This window comes from Aspergillus fumigatus, chromosome 3, assembly GCF_000002655.1.
Source record: "Aspergillus fumigatus Af293 chromosome 3, whole genome shotgun sequence".
NCBI classification, from domain to species: domain Eukaryota; kingdom Fungi; phylum Ascomycota; class Eurotiomycetes; order Eurotiales; family Aspergillaceae; genus Aspergillus; species Aspergillus fumigatus.
This window is the reverse complement of record NC_007196.1, coordinates 881,318-892,324: the sequence shown is the minus strand read 5'-3', so window position 1 is coordinate 892,324 and position 11,007 is coordinate 881,318. Positions and strand designations below refer to the sequence as shown.

The 11,007-nt window shown below is 52.7% G+C and overlaps 7 protein-coding genes across 7 annotated transcripts; 5 read left to right on the top strand and 2 right to left on the bottom strand.

Annotated features, from left to right (window-relative positions):
* Positions 1–197: 197 nt before the first annotated feature.
* Positions 198–990, bottom strand: AFUA_3G03340 (uncharacterized protein; the record flags this gene model as incomplete). The annotated part of the gene is made up of 2 exons (XM_077804306.1): positions 198–420; positions 872–990. 2 exons carry the CDS (start codon positions 988–990, stop codon positions 198–200), a joined length of 342 nt encoding a protein of 113 aa, XP_077660462.1.
* A 177-nt stretch (positions 991–1,167) lies between these two features.
* On the top strand, positions 1,168–2,394 carry AFUA_3G03330 (MDR family NADPH-dependent oxidoreductase; the record flags this gene model as incomplete). Its single annotated transcript, XM_743560.1, has 1 exon — positions 1,168–2,394. The coding sequence occupies one exon, from the start codon at positions 1,168–1,170 to the stop codon at positions 2,392–2,394; it is 1,227 nt and encodes a 408-aa protein (XP_748653.1).
* Positions 2,395–2,963: 569 nt separating this feature from the next.
* AFUA_3G03320 (MCT family MFS transporter) lies at positions 2,964–4,937 on the top strand. Its single transcript, XM_743559.2, has 3 exons — positions 2,964–3,292; positions 3,348–3,721; positions 3,776–4,937. The coding sequence occupies exons 1-3, from the start codon at positions 3,099–3,101 to the stop codon at positions 4,534–4,536; spliced, it is 1,329 nt and encodes a 442-aa protein (XP_748652.1). The 5' UTR covers positions 2,964–3,098; the 3' UTR covers positions 4,537–4,937.
* Positions 4,938–4,955: 18 nt separating this feature from the next.
* On the top strand, positions 4,956–6,272 carry AFUA_3G03315 (Zn(II)2Cys6 transcription factor domain-containing protein; the record flags this gene model as incomplete). The annotated part of the gene is made up of 2 exons (XM_743558.3): positions 4,956–5,166; positions 5,223–6,272. Exons 1-2 carry the CDS (start codon positions 4,975–4,977, stop codon positions 6,270–6,272), a joined length of 1,242 nt encoding a protein of 413 aa, XP_748651.3. The 5' UTR covers positions 4,956–4,974.
* A 203-nt stretch (positions 6,273–6,475) lies between these two features.
* Positions 6,476–7,425, bottom strand: AFUA_3G03310 (RTA1 domain-containing protein; the record flags this gene model as incomplete). Its single annotated transcript, XM_743557.1, has 3 exons — positions 6,476–6,930; positions 6,978–7,220; positions 7,266–7,425. The coding sequence occupies 3 exons, from the start codon at positions 7,423–7,425 to the stop codon at positions 6,476–6,478; spliced, it is 858 nt and encodes a 285-aa protein (XP_748650.1).
* Positions 7,426–8,163: 738 nt separating this feature from the next.
* On the top strand, positions 8,164–9,783 carry AFUA_3G03300 (FAD-binding oxidoreductase; the record flags this gene model as incomplete). The annotated part of the gene is made up of 4 exons (XM_001481545.1): positions 8,164–8,463; positions 8,510–9,204; positions 9,253–9,461; positions 9,509–9,783. 4 exons carry the CDS (start codon positions 8,164–8,166, stop codon positions 9,781–9,783), a joined length of 1,479 nt encoding a protein of 492 aa, XP_001481595.1.
* A 163-nt stretch (positions 9,784–9,946) lies between these two features.
* On the top strand, positions 9,947–10,959 carry AFUA_3G03295 (uncharacterized protein; the record flags this gene model as incomplete). The annotated part of the gene is made up of 2 exons (XM_001481544.2): positions 9,947–10,380; positions 10,431–10,959. The coding sequence occupies exons 1-2, from the start codon at positions 10,058–10,060 to the stop codon at positions 10,957–10,959; spliced, it is 852 nt and encodes a 283-aa protein (XP_001481594.1). The 5' UTR covers positions 9,947–10,057.
* Between the last annotated feature and the right edge of the window lie 48 nt (positions 10,960–11,007).

The following is an 11,007-nucleotide window of genomic DNA, read 5'->3' as shown; positions in this document are numbered from 1 at the left end:
GACGAGGCTATTTATGCCTACGTTCGACAAAAGTTCGATGTGAATCTCATATTGAACTTCAACCAACCCCGTCTCTTGCAACAGTTGCAGTTTGGGGGCTGCGTACAACATTGATGCCTACGATGATGCATTGTCCCGCGTACTCCTTCCATCCATGCAAAGGATTTTGTCCCTGCAACTTTGATGAAACTCGCCATTCACTCATCTGCATGGCAGTAAGCACGAAGAGCGCCACGAGACTCCACCTGCGGCCTGAACTTCCAGTCAGTGACGAGCCGTAAGAATGTACGTTCCCGGCCAATGCATCCATCACGTTGAGTACAGGATTTTTTCGATGGCGCGGGGTGGTGTCGGGGCAGGAGAGGTTTCGCCACCTCCGTCTGTCCATGAAAGAGGTAGAGAGGCGTCAAACACGAGGATCTGCAGTTGGCATTGGATTAAGCCAATGGTTCTGCACTGCTCATCTCCTCTGGATCTGTACCTCTGTGGTCTTTCGGGTTTCCTCCGATCAACACAAATGCCGATCACGATATCTCATAGTTACCTTGCGCCTCTGCAGGATCTCGATCCCTGATCCGCAGAGTGGCACATTGCCAATTAAAAAGTAGTCCGCGGTCTGCATCTCGACCTAGACCTGGCAGGCTTCTGTCCGGAACGGAGTTATGAAAAGTTGCAGAGGTACATCCGGCTACGCGCTGGCCAATAATAGAATGCAGCATGGGTCCTGCAGAAATTTCGCAACCCCTGCGTCTGCAGAGGCATTTATCAAGCCATGTGTCAGAATCATGGCATCATGGCATGTTGGGATGCGCAAGCGAGAGCCACGCTTTGTGCCATGTTCTTCTGTGCATGTCGCAGCGTGCAGTGTAACCTCGTATTCGATTCGCGTTGCGTGCAGACCAGGGTCGAACGCGCCACTGAGAGGGCGGCTTCCGGATTCTCGACAATGCGGGTTCGGATCGGCTGTTCTCCGATTCTCAGAGAGAGCATAATGTTATGTCGCAAACAAGCTCACCCTAAGTGAGGACAGGATCTCCTTCCGCGAGGGTATGATGCTTGGTTGTCTGGGCGTATACGTGGCGCCACCGTAAGCAGGCTATTCTCGTCTCGCTACAGTTGACTATTCCAAAATATTCTACGAGGGTCCTCATACCCTATGCTTCAACGATGATGGCTCTAGGAGAATTTGTGCGTCAGACTGCCTATAAATGGCGCCCGTATACAACACTGGACAACTGCAAGCACCATCATCGACTTCCGTTCTCACAACCAATCAATTTAAGTCAGAGCTCGCTTATTTATTTCCATTACATCATGGCTGAATCTCTCATCTTTGCGTACGGATCAACGGAACCTGTCAAAGACATCCGTCTTCATTCAACCCCTGCACCTGCGGACTGCGGTCCTCACGAAGTGGTGGTTGACTTCCTTGCGGCACCCATCAATCCTCTCGACTTTCTGGTGTTGCACGGAAAATACCCCGTCAAACCGCAGAACCACATCACCGTCGCGGACGGTGAGCATCGACCCATTCCGGGCTCAGACGGCGCGGCCCGTATTGTCCGCACGGGATCCGCGGTGACCCAGTTCCACGTCGGGAACTCCGTCATCCTGCGGACCCACTGCCGAGGCTCATGGCGCACGCACGCCGTGCTTGACGAAAACGACGTGCTGCGCGTTCCATCAGAACTGGATCCTCACCTCGCGTGCATCCTGCGCATGGGTGTGGCACCGGCCTACTTCCTGCTGCGGGATTATTCGACTCTCGAGCCCGGCGACTGGATCATCCAGAACGCGGCGACAGGCACGGTCAGTCATTTCGTGACTCAATTGGCGCGCCTGCAGGGTGTCAATGTCATCAGCGTGATTCGCGACCGTGGCACTGATGACGAGCTCGAGCGCACCAAACGGTCACTGCGCTCGCACGGCGCAGCGATTGTCCTAACTGTTGACGAGCTCAAGACCGTCGGCGCGGAGGTACTCCAGGGCAAGCGCGTCAACCTCGCCATCGACTTTGTTTCCGATGACGCACTGGCGCGACTGATGGCGTCGTTTTTGGTTCCTGGAGCCACACTCGTCACGGCTGGCTTCCTGGGGATAGCGCCATCTAGCCCCGAAGCCAACCTGCGTCAGTTCCTGTGGCAGCGTAACATCACTCTCAAGGCTTTTCGACTCAGCGATTGTCTTGGCCGACGATCGGCATTCCATCAGACGGCGCTCCTGGAATGGTTTGCGCGCTTATTCTTGGAAGGGACGCTAAAGACCCCGGCGCTGGAGTATGTCCGGTGGAAACGAGGCGATCCGGGCCTGGAAGGCAAGTTGCAGGAGGTGCTTGAGCGCCACGAGAGGGGTGAAGTGGGCGAGCGCAAGAAAATTTTGGTGTTTGAGCACTAGTTAGTTGTGAGATATTCGCCAGTTCATTTACGATATTGGGTTAGATCAATGCACGTTGTGAATGAGATCTGCAGTGGTATCAGTTTCCTGCATGGAAATTATGTCAAAGGTCAAGTAATAGAAACACATAGTGCGCTGTTTCAGTCAAGAGGAAAGATGCTTGGAGGAGTTCTCGCCTTCCACCCTGGTCTGAGCTGCTGCCTGGCTGATGACCTAAGGGGGCGTGTGCAGCCATGAGAGAGAATGATTGAAGGAAAAAGAGGCGAAGGATTTAGCAGGATCTTTATCCTTGGACGCCAGGTCGGGATGGCGCTGAACGGGCGAATCTTGCGTTGCATCGGCGTTGATCTAATGGGCCCAAGACGCGTTAAGGCGACGCCCAGTCGGAACGATCAGCCAATCTAGGGCGCTAGCGGGAAACAGATACGCTGCATCCCTGCATGGAAATGGATCGAATCATCCCTAATAGAGGACTACTATTGCACCATTTGGTTATAGTGCCGGTTAACCGGCTGCTCAAGTTCTTGTATTATTAATCAGTTGGGTTGCTGTATCACATCTGCTCACTATGGATTCTTTGTTGCCAAAAGACATATAGATACAGTGCTGGTTCCTCTCTGTTTGGGGAGGGGGAATGAGTCTATCCAACATCGGGCTGACGTGCTGTTCCCTCAAGTCGGTCAGCGATTAGTTCATCTGTCATCATGACTGTTTCTGCTGCTGCTACTCCGGACAATCGCAGTGAAGGGTCGTCTCCTCCCTCCACCCTGCCCGTGGAGGAGCTTCGGGCAGAGAAAGTGGAGGAGACACAGACGCCCTCTCCCCCTCCCCCTCCGAATGGAGGGTGGATGGCATGGCTTCAAGTAGTCGGAGCCTTTTTCCTCTTCTTCAACTCATGGTACGATCTCGAAAATATGCCTGGTTGACTTTCGTGCTCACTAACCAATCTCTAGGGGGGTGGTCAACACCTTTGGCGTGTACCAGACCTACTATGAAACCGATCTCTTGCACGGTCACTCCCCCTCGTCCATCTCCTGGATTGGCACGGTCCAGGGCTTTCTCCTTTTCCTGGTTGGAGTCATTGCCGGTCCAGTTTTCGACAAGGGGTACCTCAAGACCATGATCGCGGCGGGCTCATTCCTGGTCGTTTTCGGTCTGATGATGACTTCCCTGTCGGACCAGTACTACCAAGTCTTTCTGGCTCATGGAGTCGTTGTTGGCATTGGCTGTGCGTTTTTGTTCCTACCGAGCATTGCCATCGTGGCTACCTACTTTACCACACGGCGGGCCGTGGCGACGGGCATCACCGCTTCTGGAGGAAGCATTGGTATGTCTCGTCGTTAGGTCACTAAATCCACTGCAAGCATACTAACCAGGCCAGGCTCCGTGATATACCCCATCATCTTCCGCAAGCTCATCGACTCCGTCGGCTTCGGCTGGACCACCCGTATCATCGGCTTCATCGCCCTAGGCGGACTGTGCGTCTCCCTCGCCGTGATGCGCATGCGCCTTCCACCACCCAAGCAAGCCAGATCGCTCCTTGACCTGTCCGCCTTCAAAGAAGCCTCCTTTCTTATCTTCAGTTTCGGTCTGTTCTGCGCCTTCGTCGGCCTCTACTTCCCGTTCTTCTACCTGCCCACCTACATGTCCAACATCGTCCACTCAACCGACGACCTAGCCTTCTACATCATCGCCATCCTCAATGCCACGTCCGTCTTTGGTCGGATTACCCCCGGCCTGGTGGCCGACCGGCTGGGCTCCCTCAACACCCTCATCCCCATGGGCCTGATCGCGGCGATCCTCGCGTACGCCTGGATGGGGATCAAGAACATTGCGGGGACGATCGTGTTTGCGTGTCTGTATGGATTTGCCTCTGGCGCAATCGTCTCGTTGCCGCCAACGGTCGTGGCCCGGTTGAGTCCGAATATGAGTATTGTGGGCACGCGGATGGGTATGTGCTTTACGTTTGCCGGGTTGGGGCTGTTGATTGGCAATCCGATTGCTGGGGCGCTGTTGGATCTGGAGAGGGGGGTGTTTTGGAAGGCCGAGCTGTTCAGTGCGGTTATGGTTACCGCCGGAGCTGTGTCGTTTATCTGGTTGAGGCTGTTGAAGTGGAGGGATGGAGAGAAGGGGAAGTATTAATCTGTTCAGCATGGTCGAGTGAGTGAGTGACTGGATGGGTAGTGGTGGGAGGTTAGTGAATGATGGCACATTAATCATTGCGATTCAACATTCTACATTACTCAGTGGAAAAAGTTCTATTACAGCACTCGGCTGGGCTGCATGGCTGGTCTTTATTGACCTTATAATATAGCTAGTTGGATACCGATAGACTACCCGGATTATTTATGTTTCAAGGTATATATATTCTCCGAATCCTCCTTTGTTCCACTCTGACCACGAACCAGACTATATACAAACATGACCAGTGCTATTTGAACAAGGAGACTGTCTCTCTAAGGCCTTCAAAGACAAGATTTGGCCCTAATGTCTTCTGAATTCTGGTGAGACTATAACAGCAGAATCGGGGTTAGGGCTCATTGACCACGTGACCGCATACTGCCGCTTGCCACCGCTCTCATGAGAGACAAGACTGACAGTTGCCTCATGATTCATCGATCCCTCAGCCGAACTTTAACCCCTGTCCAGTTACGCCGTCGATATTGTAACCGGAGACTGTTGGCAATGTCAAGTACACTACCCGTAAGAGGTCGTCGGACACATCGCAAATCACGGCATGGCTGCCAGCAATGCAAGGCCAGGAAAATCAAAGTATCATATTCAACCTGCTTGGCTGCATCATAGTCTTCAACTAATTCGGCGTACAGTGTGATGAAGCCAAGCCAACTTGTAGAAACTGCACCAAACACGCCGTGGACTGCACATATTCCCTGCCAAGTGGAGGAAGTCCCGCACAATCTCATAGGAGCGAAAGAACATCCCCGCAGGCGTCCAAACCGAGCCACTGCGAATGTTCAGACTTGGCAGTGCACGACTTGGAGCTCCTACATCATTTTTCTACGTCCACTGCCTACACCTTCTCTCGAAATCCAGCGCTGCAAACCTTCTGGCGAGTTGACGCACCGCAGCTCGGATTCGGTGCCCACTACACGCTGCGAGCAATGTTAGCCATATCTGCCCTCCACTTGGCCTACCTACGACCCACACAAAAGCAATTCTACGTGTCTCAAGCAGAGCACCATCACAGCGTGGCCTTGACATTTGTGACCTCAAATATGACACGATTAATGAACGAGAATAGCTCAGCGCTGTTCTTGTTCTCCATCCTCACTAGCTATTTCTCCTGCGCCAAGCCCCGCAAACTCGACGACCTGCTTCTCTTCCAGCAGGGGCGTATCTCCGAATGGCTGGTCCTCTTCCGCGGAACGGGGGCAATAATCGAATATGCGCAGGAGGAACTCCGCTCCGGACCGCTGGCAGCGTTACTGGGTATTCGGCAACGCCGATCTGACTATCGCAACAGCCTCCCGACCCAGGGGCAAGCCTTCATGGACGACTTGGAGGAGTTGATCCGAGAAGAAGTCAAAGAGCAGCAGGAATTACAGGTTTATCTCGGAGCAATACAGGAAATGAGGGTATCGTATGCGCTGTGGTCTGATATCGGGATGTGGGAGACGGGAGATGTCCTTGTCTGGCTGCTGCGAGTATCAGAGGAGTTTCTGACTCTCCTTCGGGAGCAGCGATATGTGGCGCTGGTGATTTTTGGGTACTTCTGTCCTTTGCTGCGCCGGTTGGAGTGGATGTGGTGGTTGGAGGGGTGGAGTGTGCATTTACTTTCTCGGATCCATGGGTTGCTGGATCAGGAGCATCGCACTTGGATCCAGTGGCCGATGGAGCAGCTGGGGTGGCGGCCGTGAGAAATCGCTACGGTTGTCATGCAGTATATCCCGCTTGGAGTCCATATCATAACAGTCCTACTTTTCCAACTTACTGACGTTGAGCCTTGAGTAAATGCGGAAACATGATATGTCCAACACAACATTTCTCTAGAATACAAACTCGTGTCATATATAAACATCATCACCAAGCAAACTATACTCAAAACGACAGTCCAATGCCTCTAGACCCCTCTTTCTGCGTCGCTACCCCGAGCCCTCAGAGTCTCACATTCCACCAGCTCACCCTTTCCCGCACTCGAAACACCAGAAGGATGAACCGTATTCATCACAACCATCAAAACAAACATTAACGCCGTGTCGAAAACATACATGAAGATTTCATGACGGATGAGATACCCATCGAACCCCTGCGCAAACTCCACCATCCGAAACGCACTTCGGATGAGAATGAGCGCGCTAACCAGGTACAGCACCCAGAGAAGACCGTTCCAGCTCTTCACCCAGGGCACATTCCCCGAAGTACCTGCACCCTGGGAACTGGAGAACCGAAAGTGGAAGACAAAGGCCACAAAAACAAAAACACCAAAGAACAGAAGCTGAACAGCCAGACCAGCGAGGATGATATACGTGCCGATATCATGGGAATTTGCCGAGCCGGCGGACATGACTCCGCCGCCTGTGCTGTCAGCAACGAATGTCTCGCCACGGGTAGAGGGTACTAACCGGCTCCCTGGAGGATAAACGAGAGGATATCGCCCGCCACAAAAGTCTTGGTCATCCATTTCACCGGCACGGGACTTAGTCGTTCTGCATGGAGGTATCGGATCACCCGGCCCAGGATCATGTAGATCGATGCTGCGTAGAGCGTTGGTGCCAACAGGACCAGAAGGGTCTGGATGGCGTAGAGCGTGGTGGACGTTCCAAGGAAGTGGGATGCTGCGCGGCATCCATAGCCGGTGACTTGGACTGCGTCTGGTCAGTGGTGTCTGGATGGAAGGCCTGCAGACTTACAGAATCCGCCCACGATGAATGGGTTCATGTAATTGGATCCGGACTTGACGCGCTGGTATACATGGGCCAGTGTTGTGATGTTGAACAACACCGAAAAGGCAATTGCTGCTGGTAGGGAGGGCTCGTAGTGATAGAGGACGAAGCTGTTGTTGGGTGACATTTTGGCTGTTTGGCAAGGATGTGATATCAGGCTGTGCTGAGAGAACAGTGAATTATTGCATTGAGCTACGAGAGGTTTATATGCAAATTTCTGTCACTTTTATATGCAGTATACAGCGAGATGCCGATGGATTTTTGGTCTCGCGTTCGTACTCGGTACGATCACATCCCAATATAGAATTACATGAAGTCTACTTTGGAGTCTCAAACTCAATTCATAGCCACATTTCATTCTTCAGTTCCGATAGGTCAGCACGTATCAGTCTTTAGGCAACCCTTATTTCAGGCCGGTTAATTGTACTTGGACGACAGCGGGTGTCCCTGTTCCCGATCCGATCTCATTCAGAATGGGCTCTATAGACAATGGATCGACAGTAATACTGCAGCCTTGGACTCCTACCGGGGCATTTAAGTTTTGAACAAAGTTATTTTAAGTTCTGTGGCTGGTCCGTCGAAATTAGGGCAGATCCCTTGAGTGAAGATCGTCGTTATGAAACAACCCGAACCCGAACCCGAACCCGAGACCGAGAAACTTGGGTGTAGGCACCGACTATCATGAACGAAGCAAAGGGCACAAAGTCAGTATCGCTGATCCTCAAAGTTATGTCTGGCAGGTCAGGGATGCGACAATGCGATTTCTGTCAATGGACGTTCTCAGTGTTGCAGCTGTCCCTATAAGAGGCGTAGTTCCCGGAAAACTGGCCAACACCAACATAGTCAACTAGCGGTTTTCATCACAATGTTCTTTCATCGTTGTCTCACTGTTTCTCTGGCTACTGTGGTAGCAGCCAATCGGAACATCTCCGTTACAGGAACTCCATGCGCCTGTACGCAGCTTGAGTCGTTCTACCCGGACAAGCTTCTCCTCCCATCAGCTGCAAGGTACACAGTCGAAGCTACCAGCTACTGGGATATCCGGAGTGACCTCCACCCCTCCTGTATCTTCCTCCCAACTACTGCTGAAGAAGTTGCAAACGCCGTGAAGATCCTCACCCACTGTGATGCGCACTTTGCCGTCCGCGGCGGTGGACATATGAATGTACGATGCCGTCTCCACCAAATACTCATTTACTGACAATGGCCAGTTTCCTGGAGCCAACAACATCGACAACGGCGTGCTCATCGCATTGTCCGGATTGAACAAGTTCACCGTCTACAACGGGACCATAGACGTTGGACCAGGCATGACCTGGTACGACGTCTACTCTGCCCTCGACCCCTACGGACGGATCGCCATCGGCGGCCGTCTGAAGACCATCGGCGTACCTGGCCTCACTCTTATCGGTGGCGTGCATTATTTTATCAACAAGTACGGGTTTGCCATGGACAACGTCGTCCGGTACGAGGTGGTGTTGGGGAACGGGACGCAGGTCGTCGCATCGGCGAACTCGCACCCGGATTTATTCTGGGCATTGAAAGGAGGTGCGAATAATTTCGGGATCGTAACCAAGTTTACTCTGAAGACGTTTGCAATTCCGAAGATCAGTACCACACTCCAGAGCTTCAATGAATCCGGGATCTATGACTATATCACAGCGCTATGTGATCTGGTCAAGCTTGATGAGCCAAATCCCATTGCAGCAGGGGGTGTCTTCACGATCGATTATAATGTGACCACGAAGGTGTCTTCGGCTTCGCTGATTGGGGTGCAGGAAGGCATTAGCCGGCCTCCGTCGCAGTTCGCCAATTTCACTGCTCTCCCTGGCATGTCAAAGGTGCACAATGTGACGACTGGGAAACAGTTTGCTTCGGGACTGGTTACCCCGAATCAGATGTTCCGGTAGGGAGCATTTCTTTGAACCTTGATGTTCAATGCTGATGGCGATAGTGTCATGTTCTCTCACCATACAGTACAGCCCGACCCCGAGACCCTCTACTCCATCTATCAAGCGTGGAAGACAGCGGTTGATGAGATAGCCGACGTGAAAGGCCTCTACCCAACCTTTGTCATGAATCTCTCTCCAGCAGGCGCGGCACGAGTAGGCAGGACTAATGGGATCGGAAATGTGTGGGGCCTGGACGAACAGCCCATGATCTGTACGTCCCTGATTCTTTGCTATGGAAACCACTAATATTTGCTTTAGGGTGGCAATTCAGTACAGGCTGGGACCTTGCGTCTGACGATATCCGCGTGCAGACCTGGTCGCGTCGACTCACAGAGTCTCTGCACGCCATCAACAGGGAGAAAGGGATCAGCTCTGAGTTCGTGTATATGGGCGATGCGGGCGAATGGCAGGATCCGTTTGTGGGGTTCCCTGCAGCCAATGTGCGACGGATGAAGGCAGTTAGATCTGCCTACGATCCTCTGGGGACCTTCTCAAGGCTGAACTGGGGTGGGTTCAAGCTTGGGTTTGACTAGCCAAGCTGCCAATGTTCATGTGGACTGTGTCGTTTTGTCGTATTCGGACACATTACCTGATGGGGTAAATACCGTGGGAATGATCAACACTCGGGTTCGGGTTCGGGTTCGAATTCGCTGTGGACCACTCCTTTGCTTCGAGTTCGAGCTTGAGCCTGCCATAGTCAAGATGTATAAATATGCCATTGTAGAACGTTATTTCAACACCACTCTGTAGGCTGCCTCTGCGAATCTACATCATCGTTCAAGTCTCATTCCCATCTTGCTGTACACAATGATAGCAACCGGTACAACTACCGACACTCTGCGTAAGCAAGACATCCAGACGGAGCTCAACTACTGGGGAGGGACCAATGACCCAATAATCATCGACTTTGCTAAACCCGACGGAAAGGAGAAATTCGCAGAGGCAGAAAATCAACAAGCGAAGCACCCGGTCTTCATCCACGACATCCGCGGTACCAAGGATCAGTATACACTAGAAACACGCGGATTCCAATACGTCCACGACGAGGTCCCCGACTTCGACGATTGGACCGACGAGCAAAAGGTCATCGACACCCTTATCCCCAGGTCGGAAGAGCTCGTCCGGAAAATGTACGAACCCTTCACCACAACAATGCCACCTTCTAACCCGAATGGCACAGAACCGGCGCCAAAGAAACAATAACCTTCGCCCACCGCATCCGCTGCTTTGCGTCCGACGACGCAAAGCTAGCCGACAACCGCGCTCCAGCACACAGTGTCCACACGGACTTCACCGTGGCGGGTGCGCTGCGACATCTCGAAACAGCGGTCCCCGACCCCGAGCGCCGCCAGCAGTTGTTAAGTGGTCGAGTCATGATCATCAATGTCTGGCGCCCGCTGAAGACCGTTCATCGGGATCCCCTCGCTGTTTGTGATTGGCAGTCTACCAACCCGCAGGATATCATCCCCTTTCGACTGGTCCTCCCGCAGGGTTGGAACGAGCTCAGCAAGGTGCAATACAACAAGGATCACCGGTGGTACTATCTCAGCAACCAGCAGCGTGATGAGCCGCTGGTGTTCAAGCAGTTTGATAGTGGTAAGTTGGAGGAGGGAGGATATACGCTGCCGCATAGCGCGTTCGAGCATCCTTCCATGACGGAGCATGAGCCTCGGCAGAGCATCGAGATCAAGATGTTTGCGTTTTTGTAGAAATATCCTCAGTTCCTGCTTCATGTGGTCTGTGCATGTACATGTGGC